Here is a 15,854-nt window from a genome sequence, read left to right as displayed (position 1 = left end):
CCTCTCCCCATGCATGGCTTCAAAGAAGCACAACTTTGCAAGAGCAAATGAGGGAATCGGAAGACAAAAGAGCAGACGGCCAACTTCCCCATCCAATTCAACTTCAGGCATAGTGACCGACTTGGGGTCAAACGACAACCAGCCGAAGTGAAGAAAAGCTAGTGAAGATTTCTAAATTTGGAAATGGGCGTTTTCAATCCTCTGCATTGCGAGGGTGGGGACTCTCACATCAGTGGAAATGATTTCATCACTCAAACAATAGTAAGAGAAACCAAATCAACTGCTGCAATGCCTCATTCCGCCCACCCGCTAATGTCAAGGAATGCGCATCCGTGTTGGGAACAAGGTCCTTTGTGTTCATCTCACTAGGGCTAGTCTTGAGCCCACAGCTGTGGTTGGACCCATCCTTTTCTAGTGACACAAGTCTTCGTCACTGGCGAGATCCTAGAACTCACAAAGGCCTCGGGGACAAACTCGACCCCTTTGCTACACCGCCAAAACTGTCATGGGTGCCTTGGTCAGATACGGCTTCATTCAAGGTCAAAGGGCAGACAGAATAGAACCCCTATTCATCCCATGAGCCTTTATGACGCTGCGCAGTGACATGAATCACGACTCTTTTAGGGCAGACGCCCACCATCAGAACATGAAGCCTATTTTGCGTGCTTGCCCAGCCTCCTGCAGTCCCTTCACCATCACCCTGTGTATGGGTGGAAAGGGTTGGGAGGGAGATTCACCAACCAGTCACACACAACAGTCCACTAGAGGCCAACACTCGCCCTTCCTTCTCGAAGCTAGGAGGAGTTCAGGAGTGAAATACACACCTACTAGACATAGGCCACCCCTCTGCCCTCTGGTCACCACTGGGCCCAGAGAGCTAAGAGGAAACCTCCAGGTGAAGAGACGGGCTCATGTAAAGGGACACTGCTGGGATGTGGGGATCTTTAGAAGCACGCGCCTTCATGATGCTTCGCAGTCAAACAGCTCTAGGCACATGTATTTCTGGAGATGTATATCACGAACAACATATGTAAGTGTCTGCGTGATTAATAGTGGTATTATATGACAGTGGATGTACACAGGCATGTACCATTTAGGTTTACATAACACGACCCTTAACCCAGGGGCAAGCATTCAAGGCTATAGTAGAAATGACAGAATAGTGGTCGATTGGCGGGACAAACCCCCTATAGTGGTCTGATGGCAGACAGATCCCCTATAGTGGTATGATGGCTGGACAGACCCCCTATAGTGGTATGATGGCGGGACAGACCCCCTATAGTGGTCTGATGGCGGGACAGACCCTCTATAGTGGTCTGATGGCGGGACAGACCCCCTATAGTGGTCTCATGGTGGGACAGACCCATCATAGTGGTCTGATGGTGGGACAGACCCAGCATAGTGGTCTGATGGCGGACAGACCCGGCAGCAGGAAAGCCTCGTGGTTTACCGACGACCTCAAAAACTCCAAGAAAACCTGCCGGACCCTCAAGAAAGCCTGGCGCCACGACCAGACAGCAGAACACATGACCGCCCTCAAGAACGCCACCCGCAAGCACCACCAGCTGATCCGCACCACCAAGAAGACAGCATTCAAAGAAAGACTGGACAACAACACCCACAACAGCAAGGAGCTCTTCAGCATCGTCAAAGAGCTCTCAAATCCCTGCGCCTGCAACACCGACATCACTCCCTCGCAAGACCTCTGTGACTCACTCGCCTCGTTCTTCCACCGCAAGATCGCCGACATTCACAACAGCTTCGGAGCACAAACCACGCACCCAACCGCCGAACCAGCGCCCCCAACTACCACCCTCTGCAACTGGACCCCAGTCAGCACCGAAGACACCACCCGCACGATGAACACCATCCACTCCGGCTCCCCTACCGGCCCATGCCCACACCACATCTTCAACAAAGCAGACTCCATCATCGCACCCCAACTCCGGAACATCATCAACAGCTCCTTCGCATCCGCCACCTTCCCGGAGAGCTGGAAACACGCCGAGCTGAGTGCCCTCCTCAAGAAACCCACCGCGGACCCCACGGACCTGAAGAACTTCCGCCCCATCTCGCTCCTTCCCTTTCCAGCCAAAGTCATCGAGAAGACCGTCAACAGACAACTCTCCGCCTTCCTCGAGACCAACGGATCCCTCGACCCCTCACAGTCCGGCTTCTGAGCAAACCACAGCACCGAGACCGCCCTCGTCGCAGCCACCGATGATATCAGGTCCCTGCTCGACAATGGGGAAACGGCTGCCCTCCTCCTCCTCCTGGACCTCTCAGCAGCCTTCGACACCGTCTGCCACCGCACCCTGATACAGCGCCTCAGCAACACCGGAATCGAAGGAGCGGCCCTGAAGTGGATCATCTTATTCCTCGCCGGAAGAACCCAGAGAGTCCGCCTCCCCCGTTCCGATTCGCGGCCACCGAAGTCATCTGCGGCGTCCCGCAAGGATCCTCACTCAGCCCAACCCTCTTCAACGTCTACATGAGCCCTCTCGCAGCCATCGCCGACACAACCTCAACATCATCTCCTACGCCGACGAAACCCAGCTGATCCTCTCCCTCACCAACGACCCCAACACCGCCAAAGCCAACCTCCAGGAAGGAATGAGAGACGTCGCAGAATGGATGAAGATCAGCCGTCTGAAACTGAACTCAGACAAGACGGAAGTCCTCATCCTCGGACCATCTCCCTCCGCGTGGGACGACTCCTGGTGGCCCCCTGCCCTGGGCAGCGCACCCAAAACAACGGACCACGCACGCAACCTGGGCTTCATCCTGGACTCCTCCCTCACGATGACCAAGCAAGTGAACGCAGTCTCATCATCCTGCTTCAACACCCTGCGCATGCTCCGAATGATCTTCTGATGGATCCCCACAGAAACCAGGAAGACGGTCACCCAGGCCCTCGTCACCAGCCGTCTGGACTACGGAAACACACTCTATGCTGGAACCACAGCCAAACTCCAGAAAAGACTCCAGCGCATTCAGAACGCCTCAGCACGACTCATCCTGGACATCCCCCGCCACAACCACATCTCCGCCCACTTGAGAGACCTGCACTGGCTCCCCGTCAGCAAGAGGATCACGTTCAGACTCCTCACCCACGCACACAAGGCTCTCCACGACATGGGCCCGAAGTACCTCAACAGACGCCTCACATTCTACACACCCACCAGCCAGCTCCGATCCGCCAGCCTCGCCCTCGCCCTCGCCCCCGTACCACGAATTCGGAAATCCACCGTCGGAGGAAGATCCTTCTCCTACCTGGCAGCCAAGACTTGGAACTCCCTCCCCACTCACCTAGAGCTGACCCTGGATAACCACTCCTTCAGGAAACAACTCAAGACCTGGCTGTTCGAGCAATAGCGACTGCCCCCTCCCCCCTCAGCGCCTTGAGACCCTTACGGGTGAGTAGCGCGCTATACAAATTCTTATGATTGATTGATTGATTGATTGATAGTGGTCTGATGGCGGGACAGACCCCTATAGTGGCCTGATGGCGGGACAGACCCCTATAGTGGTCTGATGGCGGGACAGACCCCTATAGTGGCCTGATGGCGGGACAGACCCCTATAGTGGTCTGATGGTGGGACAGACCCCTATAGTGGTCTGATGGCGGGACAGATCCCAGTGGTCTGATGGCGGGACAGACCCCTATAGTGGTCTGATGGCGGGACAGATCCCAGTGGTCTGATGGCGGGACAGACCCTCTATAGTGGTCTGATGGCGGGACAGATCCCAGTGGTCTGATGGCGGGACAGACCCCTATAGTGGCCTGATGGCGGGACAGACCCCTATAGTGGTCTGATGGCGGGACAGACCCCTATAGTGGTCTGATGGCGGGACAGACCCCTATAGTGGCCTGATGGCGGGACAGACCCCTATAGTGGTCTGATGGCGGGACAGACCCCTATAGTGGCCTGATGGCGGGACAGATCCCAGTGGTCTGATGGCGGGACAGACCCCTATAGTGGTCGGATGGCGGGACAGACCCCTATAGTGGTCTGATGGCGGGACAGACCCCTATAGTGGTCTGATGGCGGGACAGACCCCTATAGTGGTCTGATGGCGGGACAGATCCCAGTGGTCTGATGGCGGGACAGACCCCTATAGTGGTATGATGGCGGGACAGACCCCTATAGTGGTCTGATGGCGGGACAGACCCCTATAGTGGTCTGATGGCGGGACAGATCCCAGTGGTCTGATGGCGGGACAGACCCCTATAGTGGCCTGATGGCGGGACAGACCCCTATAGTGGTCTGATGGCGGGACAGATCCCAGTGGTCTAATGGCGGGACAGACCCCTATAGTGGTCTGATGGCAGGACAGACCCCCTGTAGTGGTCTGATGATGGGAAGACAGAAGAATGTCCATTTTTATACATTTTATGTTTAATTATGCCGTCACCCCCAAACGGTTGGGTTGATGTTATATTTGTCAATGTCTTATGATCTTAAGTCACGAGCCACGGTGGGGCTGTGCTGGTGACGGAATGGTTCCGTCACGGCCAGGCCGCCACGCCTGCGCGGCGCGTTCTATTGAGCGGGCGGGGCCGTGACGGAACCATTCCGTCACCAGCACAGCCCCACCGGAGTGGTTCCGTCACGAGCATGGCGGCGCCGTGCGGCCCCCCTTGCCCCCTAGCGCCGCGGCGGAATTACCGCCACGGCCAAGGGGTTAAGTGATCGCAATAAAGATTATATGATGATGATGATAGTCATGTGCTTTACAAATGCTGACTGATTGAATGAATGATTGAGTAGTAGTAAGTTTGTGAACCGACTAAACACTCCGTGCAAAACACTGAGCGCAACAAAAGTACTGATATTCATAACATGTATATAAGTGAGTTATGATGTTTATATCATAGTTGATGGCTGCAAGTTGGTGGTAAAGAGGTCTAGAAGGCCCTGGTTTTCTATATCAGTTATACGCCACTTCTCATGTTATCGATCTATGTCTCTGCGAACCCAATACAGAACATATGGCCTCCTTTCAATGATTCCGGTTTTAAACCTAGGTCTGCATGGCTGGCCTGTAGCTCCAACTCCAGGCACATGATGGACATGTATGGGAGAGACAAGGACCTGTAACAGACGTATGAGAGAGACAGTGACCTGTAACACACGTATGAGAGACAGGAACCTGGAACACACATATGAGAGAGACCGGAACCTGGAACACGAGTATGAGCGAGACGGGGACCTGGAACATGCGTATGAGATAGACAGGGAACTGGAAGAGGTATGGGAGACACAGGGACCTGCAACACACATACGGGAAAGACAGGGACCTGTAACACGGGTATGGGGGATATCAGGGCCTGGAACACGTGTATGAGAGAGACAGGGACCTGGAACACATGTATGAGAGAGACAGGGACCTGGAACATGGGTATGGGGGATATCAGGGCCTGGAACACGTGTATGAGAGACAGGGACCTAGAACACATGTATGAGAGAGACAGGGACCTGGAACACACATATGAGAGAGACAGGGACCTGGAACACATGTATGAGAGAGACAGGGACCTGGAACACATGTATGAGAGAAACAGGGACCTGGAACATGTGTATGAGAGAGACCGGGACCTGAAACACACGTATGAGAAAGACAGGAAACTGAAACCTGTATGGAAGACACAGGGACCTGCAACACACATATGTGAGAGACAGGGACCTGGAGCATGCATATGGAATATCAAGATGTGGAACTCAAGTATGAGAGAGACAGGAACGTCGAAAACACATATAGTACAGACATAGGCCTACACGACGCATATGGGAGAGACAGGGACCTGGAACAGGCGTATGAGAGACAGGGACCTGGAACACGCGTATGAGAGACAGGGACCTGGAACACTCGTATGGGAGACAGGGACCTGGAACACACGTATGGGAGACAGGGACCTGGAACACGCGTATGAGAGACAGGGACCTGGAACACGCGTATGAGAGACAGGGACCTGGAACACGCATATGGGAGACACAGGGACCTACAACCCAACTATGGAAGGTACAGGGACCTGGAACACGCGTATGAGAGAGACAGGGACCTGGAACACGCGTATGAGAGAGACAGGGACCGGGAACATGCGTATGAGAGACAGGGACCTGGAACACACGTATGAGAGAGACAGGGACCTGGAACACGTGTATAAGAGAGACAGGGACCTGGAACACGTGTATAAGAGAGACAGGGACCTGGAACACGCATATGGGAGACACAGGGACCTGGAACACACGTATAAGAGAGACAGGGACCTGGAACACGCGTATAAGAGAGACAGGGACCTGGAACACGCATATGGGAGACACAGGGACCTGGAACACACGTATAAGAGAGACAGGGACCTGGAACACGCGTATAAGAGAGACAGGGACCTGGAACACGCATATGGGAGACACAGGGAACTGGAACACACGTATGAGAGAGAAAGGGACCTGGAGCTCGCGTATAAGAGAGACAGGGACCTGGAACACGCGTATGGGAGAAATCGAGACTTTGCACATGTGTGTGAGAGACTGAGGAATCTGGGTCCTGGGACACATATATAGAGAAGAGGCAAGGACCTGGGACACAGCGGGTTAATCTTATCCAAGCAGCTCCAAGCCTCTCACATCCGGGTGCAGCGCAGTGTATTGTTCACCTGCCCCAAGCATGAAACCTGCCTCGCGCAGGAAACTTTAGACAGGGCGAGTGTAAGTGCAGCGTGTGTGTGCACTTATTAAATGAATCCGCCCGGCTGCACCGCGGCTCGGGTTCTCGACACCCCCCGCAGGTGCGGGCCCGTGCACGCCTGGACCATTAACACACAGACCTGACTCTTGGGTTACATGGACTGGGCTTTGCAGACTCATAAACATACAATGGAAAACAAGGCCTGCCCTGACTCTGACACGTAAGCATGAGGTCCCCTCTGGACTGCAGCGAGCCCAGACCTGAAACCAGTGGTAAGTTTTAACGGGGTTAGCCCTTCAAAACTAAGATTTGAAGTTTGTGTTTCGGCAGCCGCGGTGAGCTGTCCAGGCGCTGCGCACAGCACTGCAGATGCTGATACCGACTGTCCAGCGGTATAGGACTAATTAATTATCGGATTGATTGCGATTGCTATCTACAATACCCAGCAACCTACGACCAAACAGGTTCAAAGGAGGAAGAATGTCAGAATACGGCTCTACGCTGCGGCCGTCAATCAAGATCGGACCCCTTGAGCCGATACCTTTAAGTGCTCATACATCACTACCTGTCCTGAGGAAGACCCCAGAATGAGGATTTACTAACCCTTTGTAACCAGGGGTCGAAACGTCGACAACCTTTCATTTAACCAACATACACCCTAGGATTGAGAAATATTCCATTATTGCCCTATGTGTCATGTACTACTATGGGAACTATTGACCGAAATTAGGCTGTAAAGGTTCCACTATACATGATTGAATTGTGTCTTTACCACAACGCCTTTACCCCGTCCCTCACTGACTCAATCACCTCCAATCTACTCCATTTCCTTTTCCCTTGCTTGCACCATGAGCACTGTAATTGATTGTATAGAATGTTATTATGTACTCTCTGAACTACAGAAGTATATACTGATGTGACTGAATGAATTAAATTCAGGTCCATCGTAAAAATGACTTGTATCTTTTGAACTACTCTATGGTCTATCGTTGAATCGAGTTTAAAACTGAACACTACACCGACCACCTTACATTTGTATTTACAGACCTGAGACCAGGCTCAACTTTGCATCCAAACAGTGATTCGTACTGTGGACAGCACCGCGCGAGGGATGCTCGGGTCTTCCAAAGAGGCGCCGGCTCGAGGGAGCCGCTGCAGAGACGTCTGAAGCCAGCAGAAGAGAAGGCCTCGGGTCTGGGAAGAGCAGCTTCTGAAGTGACCCCTCTGCTGCTTTCGTGGGGGCGACTCTTGAGTACAGACTGAGGAGACACTGAAAGCTCGAGCCCAGCTCCAGATGCCCTTGGACTCTCGAGCCCAAAACGAGCCGAGCTGTCATGAAGCTGCTGCCGCAACCCACGCTCTACCCTCAGGCGCCAAACACTAAAGAAACAAAAGTAACCTTGGATATAATAAAAGAAGAGAAAAGGAGGCCCGGGCAGTGGGTGAACTGCACAGTGTGAAACCAGAACACTTGGACCCAATCCCGGGTTCTCTGTTTAAGGAAGACTTGTGATCCTGGGCAAAAATTCTATTTCACCGTCTCCTCCTTCGTTATCACATGACTTAGCCTTAGTATGCGAGTTTAGCATGTGCACTGTACAAAACCTTGTGTTTGATTTACTAGACTATAGCCCCCTCTACAACAGGAATCCAGGCCACTTATAAAGTACACATGGCCACTTACTTGCCTCTTTGTTCACTAATGGTAATGCTGGCAGGAATGTTTCCAAGTTCATCTTTAAAAATCATAACAACCTCGCAATGCAGTGCTATAATCTGCTGAACAAATATGCCCAGGACATATAGTTTGGGGTCAAGGACAACAGGTTTTGATGTTTATTTGTCCGTGTGACAAGTAGGGCCAACTCCCTGCAGCACAACCCTTTGGCTGCCAGATTACGGTACCACAATATGGATCAGGGAAGGGCATTGGCAGTAGTTAAGGTATTATTTGTGTCCAAAGGTTAATGCTGTTCCAACTTGTATTTAAGATTCATTGATACAAAATCTTTATTATTAGGGTGAGCGCTCTAGGGGAATATTGTAAGCTCAGACTGCACTACTGAAAATGGATCAAGTATAAAAACGTGTAAACGTTTGCAAAGTTTAACAATATGAAGCTACTTAAAATGCTCCCAGAATGCTCTTTGATAAGATGCAAATATTTGCAGAAGCTTGAAAACAAAAATGAGGATTATTTGCTTTCAAAATAAAATATTCACAAACAAATGCAACTAGGAAAAAAAAGTTTTTCTAAATTACCATGACATTTTAGGTACCATTTCTTTGAAGCATCATTTAGCAAAATGTGTTGATACATGCTAGTACTTCCCCAAAAATATTCATAATGGAAAATCAGTGTAACCAACTTCAACAAGAATATGAGAAATATGAAAATAAACAAGCATTGACAAAGCCAATAGTTCTGACACTGGTGGCCAGCCTTTTTGTTTTGTCAATGCACGTCATCTTTTGATATGGTTTTTATAAAACCTTATTGTTGTAGGAGCTGCCGGGCTCTCGACATTATAACAAACATTGGCAAAACACAAAGATATTATTTGGTCTCAAAAAGCACACATTGCGACAGTAGTTCCTGGCAGTGAACAAAACTTTGTGGGCTAATATGCTTCTAGTGAAAGAGCAGAATGCGGTCACAATGAAGCCAGCCTGTAGAGAAAGAGATACACTTTTATTATAACCAAAAGATCTTGCTTAGCAGCAAACCTAATTAGAATCCCAATTCTTAATGAAATTCACAAAGGTTTATCCATGGTACATGCCCTTGCTTTGGTGCAGATTTACAGATTTCATGAATTCACACGAATTTATGGAAGTAGGCCTGGAAATCATACTCCTAGAAAATATTTGTGAACTCCATTTTAGCATGAGCAAATATGCATGTGTAGATTTGCTCACGTGAAAATCTGTTGAGCGCTTACAAGTTCACTTTCCCTCCAGCCAATTTTTTCCCAACCCTGGAAGAAGTTTTTCTTCTCCCCTTGTCAAGGAGTACATTACCAACCTTTCTTAGTATGGGAGAAGATTAGAGAAGACCTAGTGAAAACCCCTAAAACTGGTAAGCTAGTAGATACTATTGCTTACTGCTCCCTCCAATCCCAGTATGCAGAAAGGTGGCAACATAAGGTAATTGCTAGTAATCAGACCTTACTATAGTGTGAGTCCGGGCATAATCAGAGAGGATATTACCAGAGCTCTTACTACACGGCACCAAAGGGACAAGGGGATTTTGTTAAGGGACAAGCAGATTTAAGAAGCAACCTGTCCCATGGACAAGTAGATATTTTATTAAATTCCACACTCCTGCGTATCGCAAGAAGTGAGAATATGAAAGAGCCCTCCAGTACACACACACTAGAGCATCAACATGCATCTCTGAAAACCTGTAGGTACATGAAGAAGCCTTCCTACACATACACACTAGAGTACCAACAAATATATCAAAAAGTGAGAGCCTGTGGTACAAGAGAGAGCCCTCCTGTACGTCCATACTAGTTTACCTAATGATGACCCACAGTGTGTGTGAACATACTAGCGTACTAACGCATATCTGAAGTGAGAACCTGAATTGAGAACCTGAAGTTACAGACAGGAGCCCTGTGTAGCATATCTACATGTATATCCATAAATAAAAGTCTATAGGTACATGAAGTAGCCCTCCTGTGTAATCACACTAGCACAGCAACACATAGCGAACAAGTGAAAACCTAATGGTACAGAAAGGAGCCATGCTGTGCTGTACACACCTCCGTACCAACACATATCTCAAGAAGTGAGGACCTGTAGGTACAAGAGGGAGCCTGTTGTACATACACATTAGAGTACCGACAAACGGCGCAAGAAGTGAAACTGCACAGAAGGAACCTATTAGGTACACACACCCAAGCGTTCTAACACGTAGCTCAAGAACTGATAACCTCTAGGTACACGAGGGAATCCTCGTGTACATATACACTAGCATAATAAAACATAGCAGCAGAAATTAAACTTACTTGTAGGTACAGGAAGGAGCCCTCCTGTACATACATGCTATCATAGCAACACATATCTCAAGTATTGATAACCCGTAGGTACAGGAAGGAGCCCTCCTGTACATACATGCTATTGTACCAACACATATCTCAAGAAGTAAGAGCCTGTAGGTACGCAATGGAGTCTCCTGTACATATACATTGGTGCACCGAAACATAGTGCAAGAAGTGAAAATAAGTACACAAGGCAGCCCTCCTGTACACACATACTAACGTAACACAGCTCAAGTAGTGAGAACCTGTGGGTATGTGATGGAGTCCTCTGTACACATACATTGGTGGACCAATGTATATGAAACACAGTGCAAGAAGTGAAAACATGTACAAGAGGGAGCTGCTCTATACATACACACTAGCAAATCAATATACACCCCAAGATGTGGGAGCCTGTTAGTACAGCAGGGAGTACTCTGGTACATACGCCTGATCGTACCGACATGTATATCAAGAAATACACGTACATGCATACTGGCATACTGATACATACCCCAAAAGTGAGATCCTGCAAGGCTAAGAGGGAGCCCTCTGGGACATACACTGATACATATCTCAAGAAGTGAGAACCCATAGCTAAGGGTGGGCGTAGTTGGCGGAGTACGACTACGCGGAATTCTGCAGAATTGATCAAAAACTCTGTGAACTCCGCTCCGCAGTCTCACCCCAATTAATAAAACAGAAACCTCACATACCATAACAACATGTAACTATCTTTACATGCAAAAAATGCATATACTCATCTCACAAAAGTGAAAATAAAAATACAGCAAGCAGTGAGAGAGGTGATGGTTTTGGTGTTCGCCCTAACCTAGGGGGAGGACCAAGCAGGTGCCTTGAACACAAAGAGCATATCATGCTCAATGATTATGATGGTCCCATCCTCTTAGGACCACCCCAAGCACAGTTATGGGAAAAAATACAATCCCAACCAAAGGCCCTGCAAAGCATTATGGGACGTAATTCTAGAGTGCAGTGAATATTATAGTATCCAATATCAAAACATTCCTCAAGCGGCAGCCTCTCCTGGCTCAGCTGAGAGCTAATACTGATGGGACCATCACAATCCTTGAGCATGATATGCTCTTTGTGTTCAAGGCACCTGCTTGGTCCTCCCACTAGGTTAGGGGGACCCCAAAATCATCATCTCTCTCATTGCCTGATATTTTTCAAAGTTCACTTTTGTGACCTGGTTATAAGTTTTTTAGCATGTAAAGGTAAAGTTGTTTTATCAAAGGGTTGTGGGTGCAGTAGCTTACGCCAGAGTTTTTGCATGAACTTTGTGTATTAATAATGCGCGTATTAATAAAACAGAAATAACATATAACTATCTTTACATCCTAAAATACATATAGTCATCTCATGAAAATAAAGCAAGCAGTGCCTTTATTTAAACAATAAATAATTCTATCTTTACATGCTGAAATGCATATAGTCATCTCACAAAAGTGAAAATGAAAATACTGCAAGCAGTGAGAGAGGTGATGATTTTGGGGTCCTTCCTAACCGAGGGAGAGGACCAAGCAGATGCCTGTAACACAAAGAGCACATCATGCTGACATTTTTAATGGTGGTCCCATCCTCCTAGGACCACCCCAAGCACAGTAATGGGCAAAAATACAATCTCAACCAAAGGCCCTGCAAAGCATTATGGGACCATATTCTAGAGTGCAGTGAATATTATAGTATCCAATGTCAAAACATTCCTCAAGGGGCAGGCTCTCCGGCTCAGCTGAGAGCTAATACTATAATATTCACTAAACTCTAGAATCTCACCCCATAATTCTTTGCAGGGCCTTTGGTTGGGATTGTATTTTAGCCCATAACTTTGCTTGGGGTGGTCCTAGGAGGATGGGACCACCAATCATTCAGTATGATACGCTCTTTGTGTTCAAGGCATCTGCCTGCCCTCCCCCTAGATTTGGGGTGACTCCAAAATCATAACCTTTCTCATTGGCTGGTATTTTTCAAAGTTCACTTTTGTGAATTGGTTATATGCTTTTTCGCATGTAAAGGTAAAGTTGTTTTTATCAAAGGCCTGTGAGTACAGTAGCTAACTCCACAGGGATGGTACACTCCTGTACATAGGACCAGCAGCACACCAATACATTCCATGCCATAATATCCCAAAAAGTAAGACCATGTTGATACAGTGGAGAGCCTATCTATACCTGCACTCTAGGAAAAGGATACATATCCCAAGAGCCTGTAGGTACAAGAGGGAGCTCTCCTGTGCATACATGCTAGCACACAGACACATTTCCCAACAGACAGTAAGAACAAGAGGGAGCTCTCTTGTGCATACACGCTAGCACACAGACACATTTCCCAAGAGATGGTAAGTACAGAGGGAGCTCGCCTCTGTACACATTCAAGCACATAGACACATATCCCAAGAGCCTGTAGGTACAAGAGGGAGCTCTCCTTTACATACACACTAGAGTACCGACAGACGTGATGATACACCCCCCAAGATGAGAGACCCTGCAGGTAGGGGAAGGTGCCCTCCTGTACATTCACACTGGTGTTCTAACACGTACCTCAAGGATGGCACCCAAAAACCCTACGCACCACCCATTTCTGCTGCCAATGGTATAAGATGACACAAACCCATGGGTACCAAGACAGCTCTATACAGCACTCCTGCAGTGGCACAGGTCCCACAGACCCTTCAATCCACCGACCCCTTCACAAGCAGCCACTGTCGCTCTGGACCCGAGACCCTACAGCCTGGACGTGGAGGCGAGAAGGTTCAGAGGGGTGGGTGCAGGAGGCATGTTCTCTCATGAACCAATCAACAGCTGGCATCACTTACTTTGGGAAGATGGCCGTCATCAGTGCCGACGCATAGCCAGGCTTGCAGGACCCTTCGGAGAAGTTGGCGAATCTTGTTGCCAGGTCTGCAGGTCTACAAGAGAAGATTGGAGATCAAATCAGATCATGCAAACTTTCAAGGTTAGAAAAAAAGACCTGGGGCAATCACTAAGAATGATGTCATCTACTGAGTGTACAGGTGCCCGCTGACCGCGGGAGGGCGATTACCAATTCTACCCATAGGACAGGTGCCCACTGGCAGCTTGGGTGCGGCTACCAAGCCTACCCACAAGACAAGTGACAAGTGCTCAATGGCAGCTGGAGGGGGACTACCAATTCTACCCATAGGACAGGTGCCCACTGGCAGCTACAGGGCGACTACCAATCCTACCCACAAGACAGGTGCCCACTGGCAGCTGGAGGGCAGCTACCAATCCTACCCTCAGGACAGGTGCCCACTGGCAGCTGGAGTGCGGCTACCAATCCTACCCACAGGACAGGTGCCCACTGGCAGCTGGAGGGCAGCTACCAATCCTACCCACAGGACAGGTGCCCACTGGCAGCTGGAGGGTGGTTACCAACACTACCCTCAGGACAGGTGCCCACTGGCAGCTGGAGGGTGATTACTAATGCTACCCTCATGACAGGTGCCCACTGGCAGCTGGAGGGTGGTTACCAATGCTACCCTCAGGACAGGTGCCCAATGGCATCACGATGGAGACTACCAATCCTACACACCGGACAGGTGCCCACTGGAAGGTGGTTACCAAGGCTACCCTCAGGACAGGTGCCCACTGGCAGCAGGAGGGAGGCTACCAATCCTACCCACACAACAGGTGCCCATTGGCATCTGCAGAGTGACTGCCAACTAAGCTAAGCTATGGAACTCGCTTCCAGCCCAAATTCGGGCACTGGACAATCTGCTGGAGTTCAGGAGAGTAATAAAAACTCACTTGTTCCCTTCTGCATCCTAGGTTTTTGATTTCTGTTTTTATGTCTTTGTTGTGTTGTTGTGTTATGCTTTTACTTGTCCTAAGCGCCGGGACGCCCCTTTGCTGGGGCAGCCGTGCGCTATAAAAATGTATATAACATAACATAACATAACAACTCTACCCAGAGAACAGGTGCCCGCTGGCAGGTGGAGAGTGACTGTCAACACTACCCTTAGGATGGGTGCCTGTGGGCAGCCTCAGAGCAACTATCAACCCTGCTCAGGGGATGGGTGCAACTTACTGCCACAAAATCCAGTGAAGAGGCAGCTGGCAGCTGCAGAGCAACAGCCAACCTTAAAGGGACCGATGCCCTATGGCAGATGGAGAGCGACTACGAACCCTACCCACTGAACAGGTGCCCGCTGGCAGCTGGAGGGTGACTACCAACCCTACCCACAAGACAGGTGCCCACTGGCAGCTGGAGGGTGACTACCAACCCTACCCACAAGACAGGTGCCCGCTGGCAGGTGGCGGGAGACTACCAACCCTACCCACAAGACAGGTGCCCGCTGGCAGGTGGAGGGAGACTACCAACCCTACCCACAAGACAGGTGCCGCTGGCAGGTGGAGGGAGACTACCAACCCTACCCACAAGACAGGTGCCCGCTGGCAGCTGGACAGGGACTGCTACAGGTAGAGGACCCCCTGGTGTCTATGTCTGACACCCCTGTAGAGGTGGGATCCCTTCTACAGGGAGAGCCCCTCTTGGTGTCTGGGGTACAAAAGGGGGTGGTGATGCCAGAAACCGGTCCTCGGAAGCTTGTTTCCGGTCCAGGGAAGGCATGGCTTGGCAGTTCGGGCTGGACTGTTCCCATGAGGCACAGGGTCAGACTGATTTGCATATGGCCATGTCTGAACTGGGGTGGCAGAGTGGGCTAAAGAACGGTGATGGATTAAACCCAGATCTTTTGACTGGGGGTGAGTGTTTGATTGGTTCGGATGCTCTGTCTATCATCACCCCCTTTTGTACCCCTCTTGGTGTCTGACACCGCTATAGAGCTGAGATCCCCTGTCACAGGAAGACAGCCCCTTGGTGTCTGTGCCTGACACCCCTTTAGAGCTGAGATTGCCCTGCTACTGGGAGAGGATCCCTTGGTGTCTGACATCCCTGGAGAGCCGAGATCCCCTGCCGTGGGGAGAGGGCCCCTTGGTGTCTGACATTTCTGGAGGAGAGAGATACAATTTAACCATAGTGTGTCTCACGCGTGTGGACTCAAATAAGTGCCCCAGCCCAAATTGGAGTCTGCTAAGACCCCTCGCCACAGGGAGAAGACATGATACCAACACACAGCGCCATGGACACTGCTAGGAA

General features: G+C 49.9%; 1 protein-coding gene across 6 annotated transcripts in view; it reads right to left on the bottom strand.

Moving 5' to 3' along the window:
- The window catches only part of ST3GAL3 (ST3 beta-galactoside alpha-2,3-sialyltransferase 3), a 1,285,176-nt gene that overhangs the window by 569,034 nt on the left and 700,288 nt on the right, over positions 1 to 15,854 (bottom strand). For all 6 annotated transcript variants that reach the window (XM_078661151.1, XM_078661230.1, XM_078660924.1 and 3 more), the window contains one exon: positions 13,552 to 13,644. In XM_078661151.1, the coding sequence (XP_078517277.1) occupies positions 13,552 to 13,644 (93 nt within the window). The remainder of the gene's footprint in view (positions 1 to 13,551; positions 13,645 to 15,854) is intronic.

The sequence above is a fragment of the Lissotriton helveticus genome, chromosome 1_1 (genome assembly GCF_964261635.1).
Source record: "Lissotriton helveticus chromosome 1_1, aLisHel1.1, whole genome shotgun sequence".
NCBI lineage: Eukaryota > Metazoa > Chordata > Amphibia > Caudata > Salamandridae > Lissotriton > Lissotriton helveticus.
The sequence above is the reverse complement of the archived record's forward strand: the minus strand, read 5'-3'. Positions and strand labels throughout refer to the sequence as shown.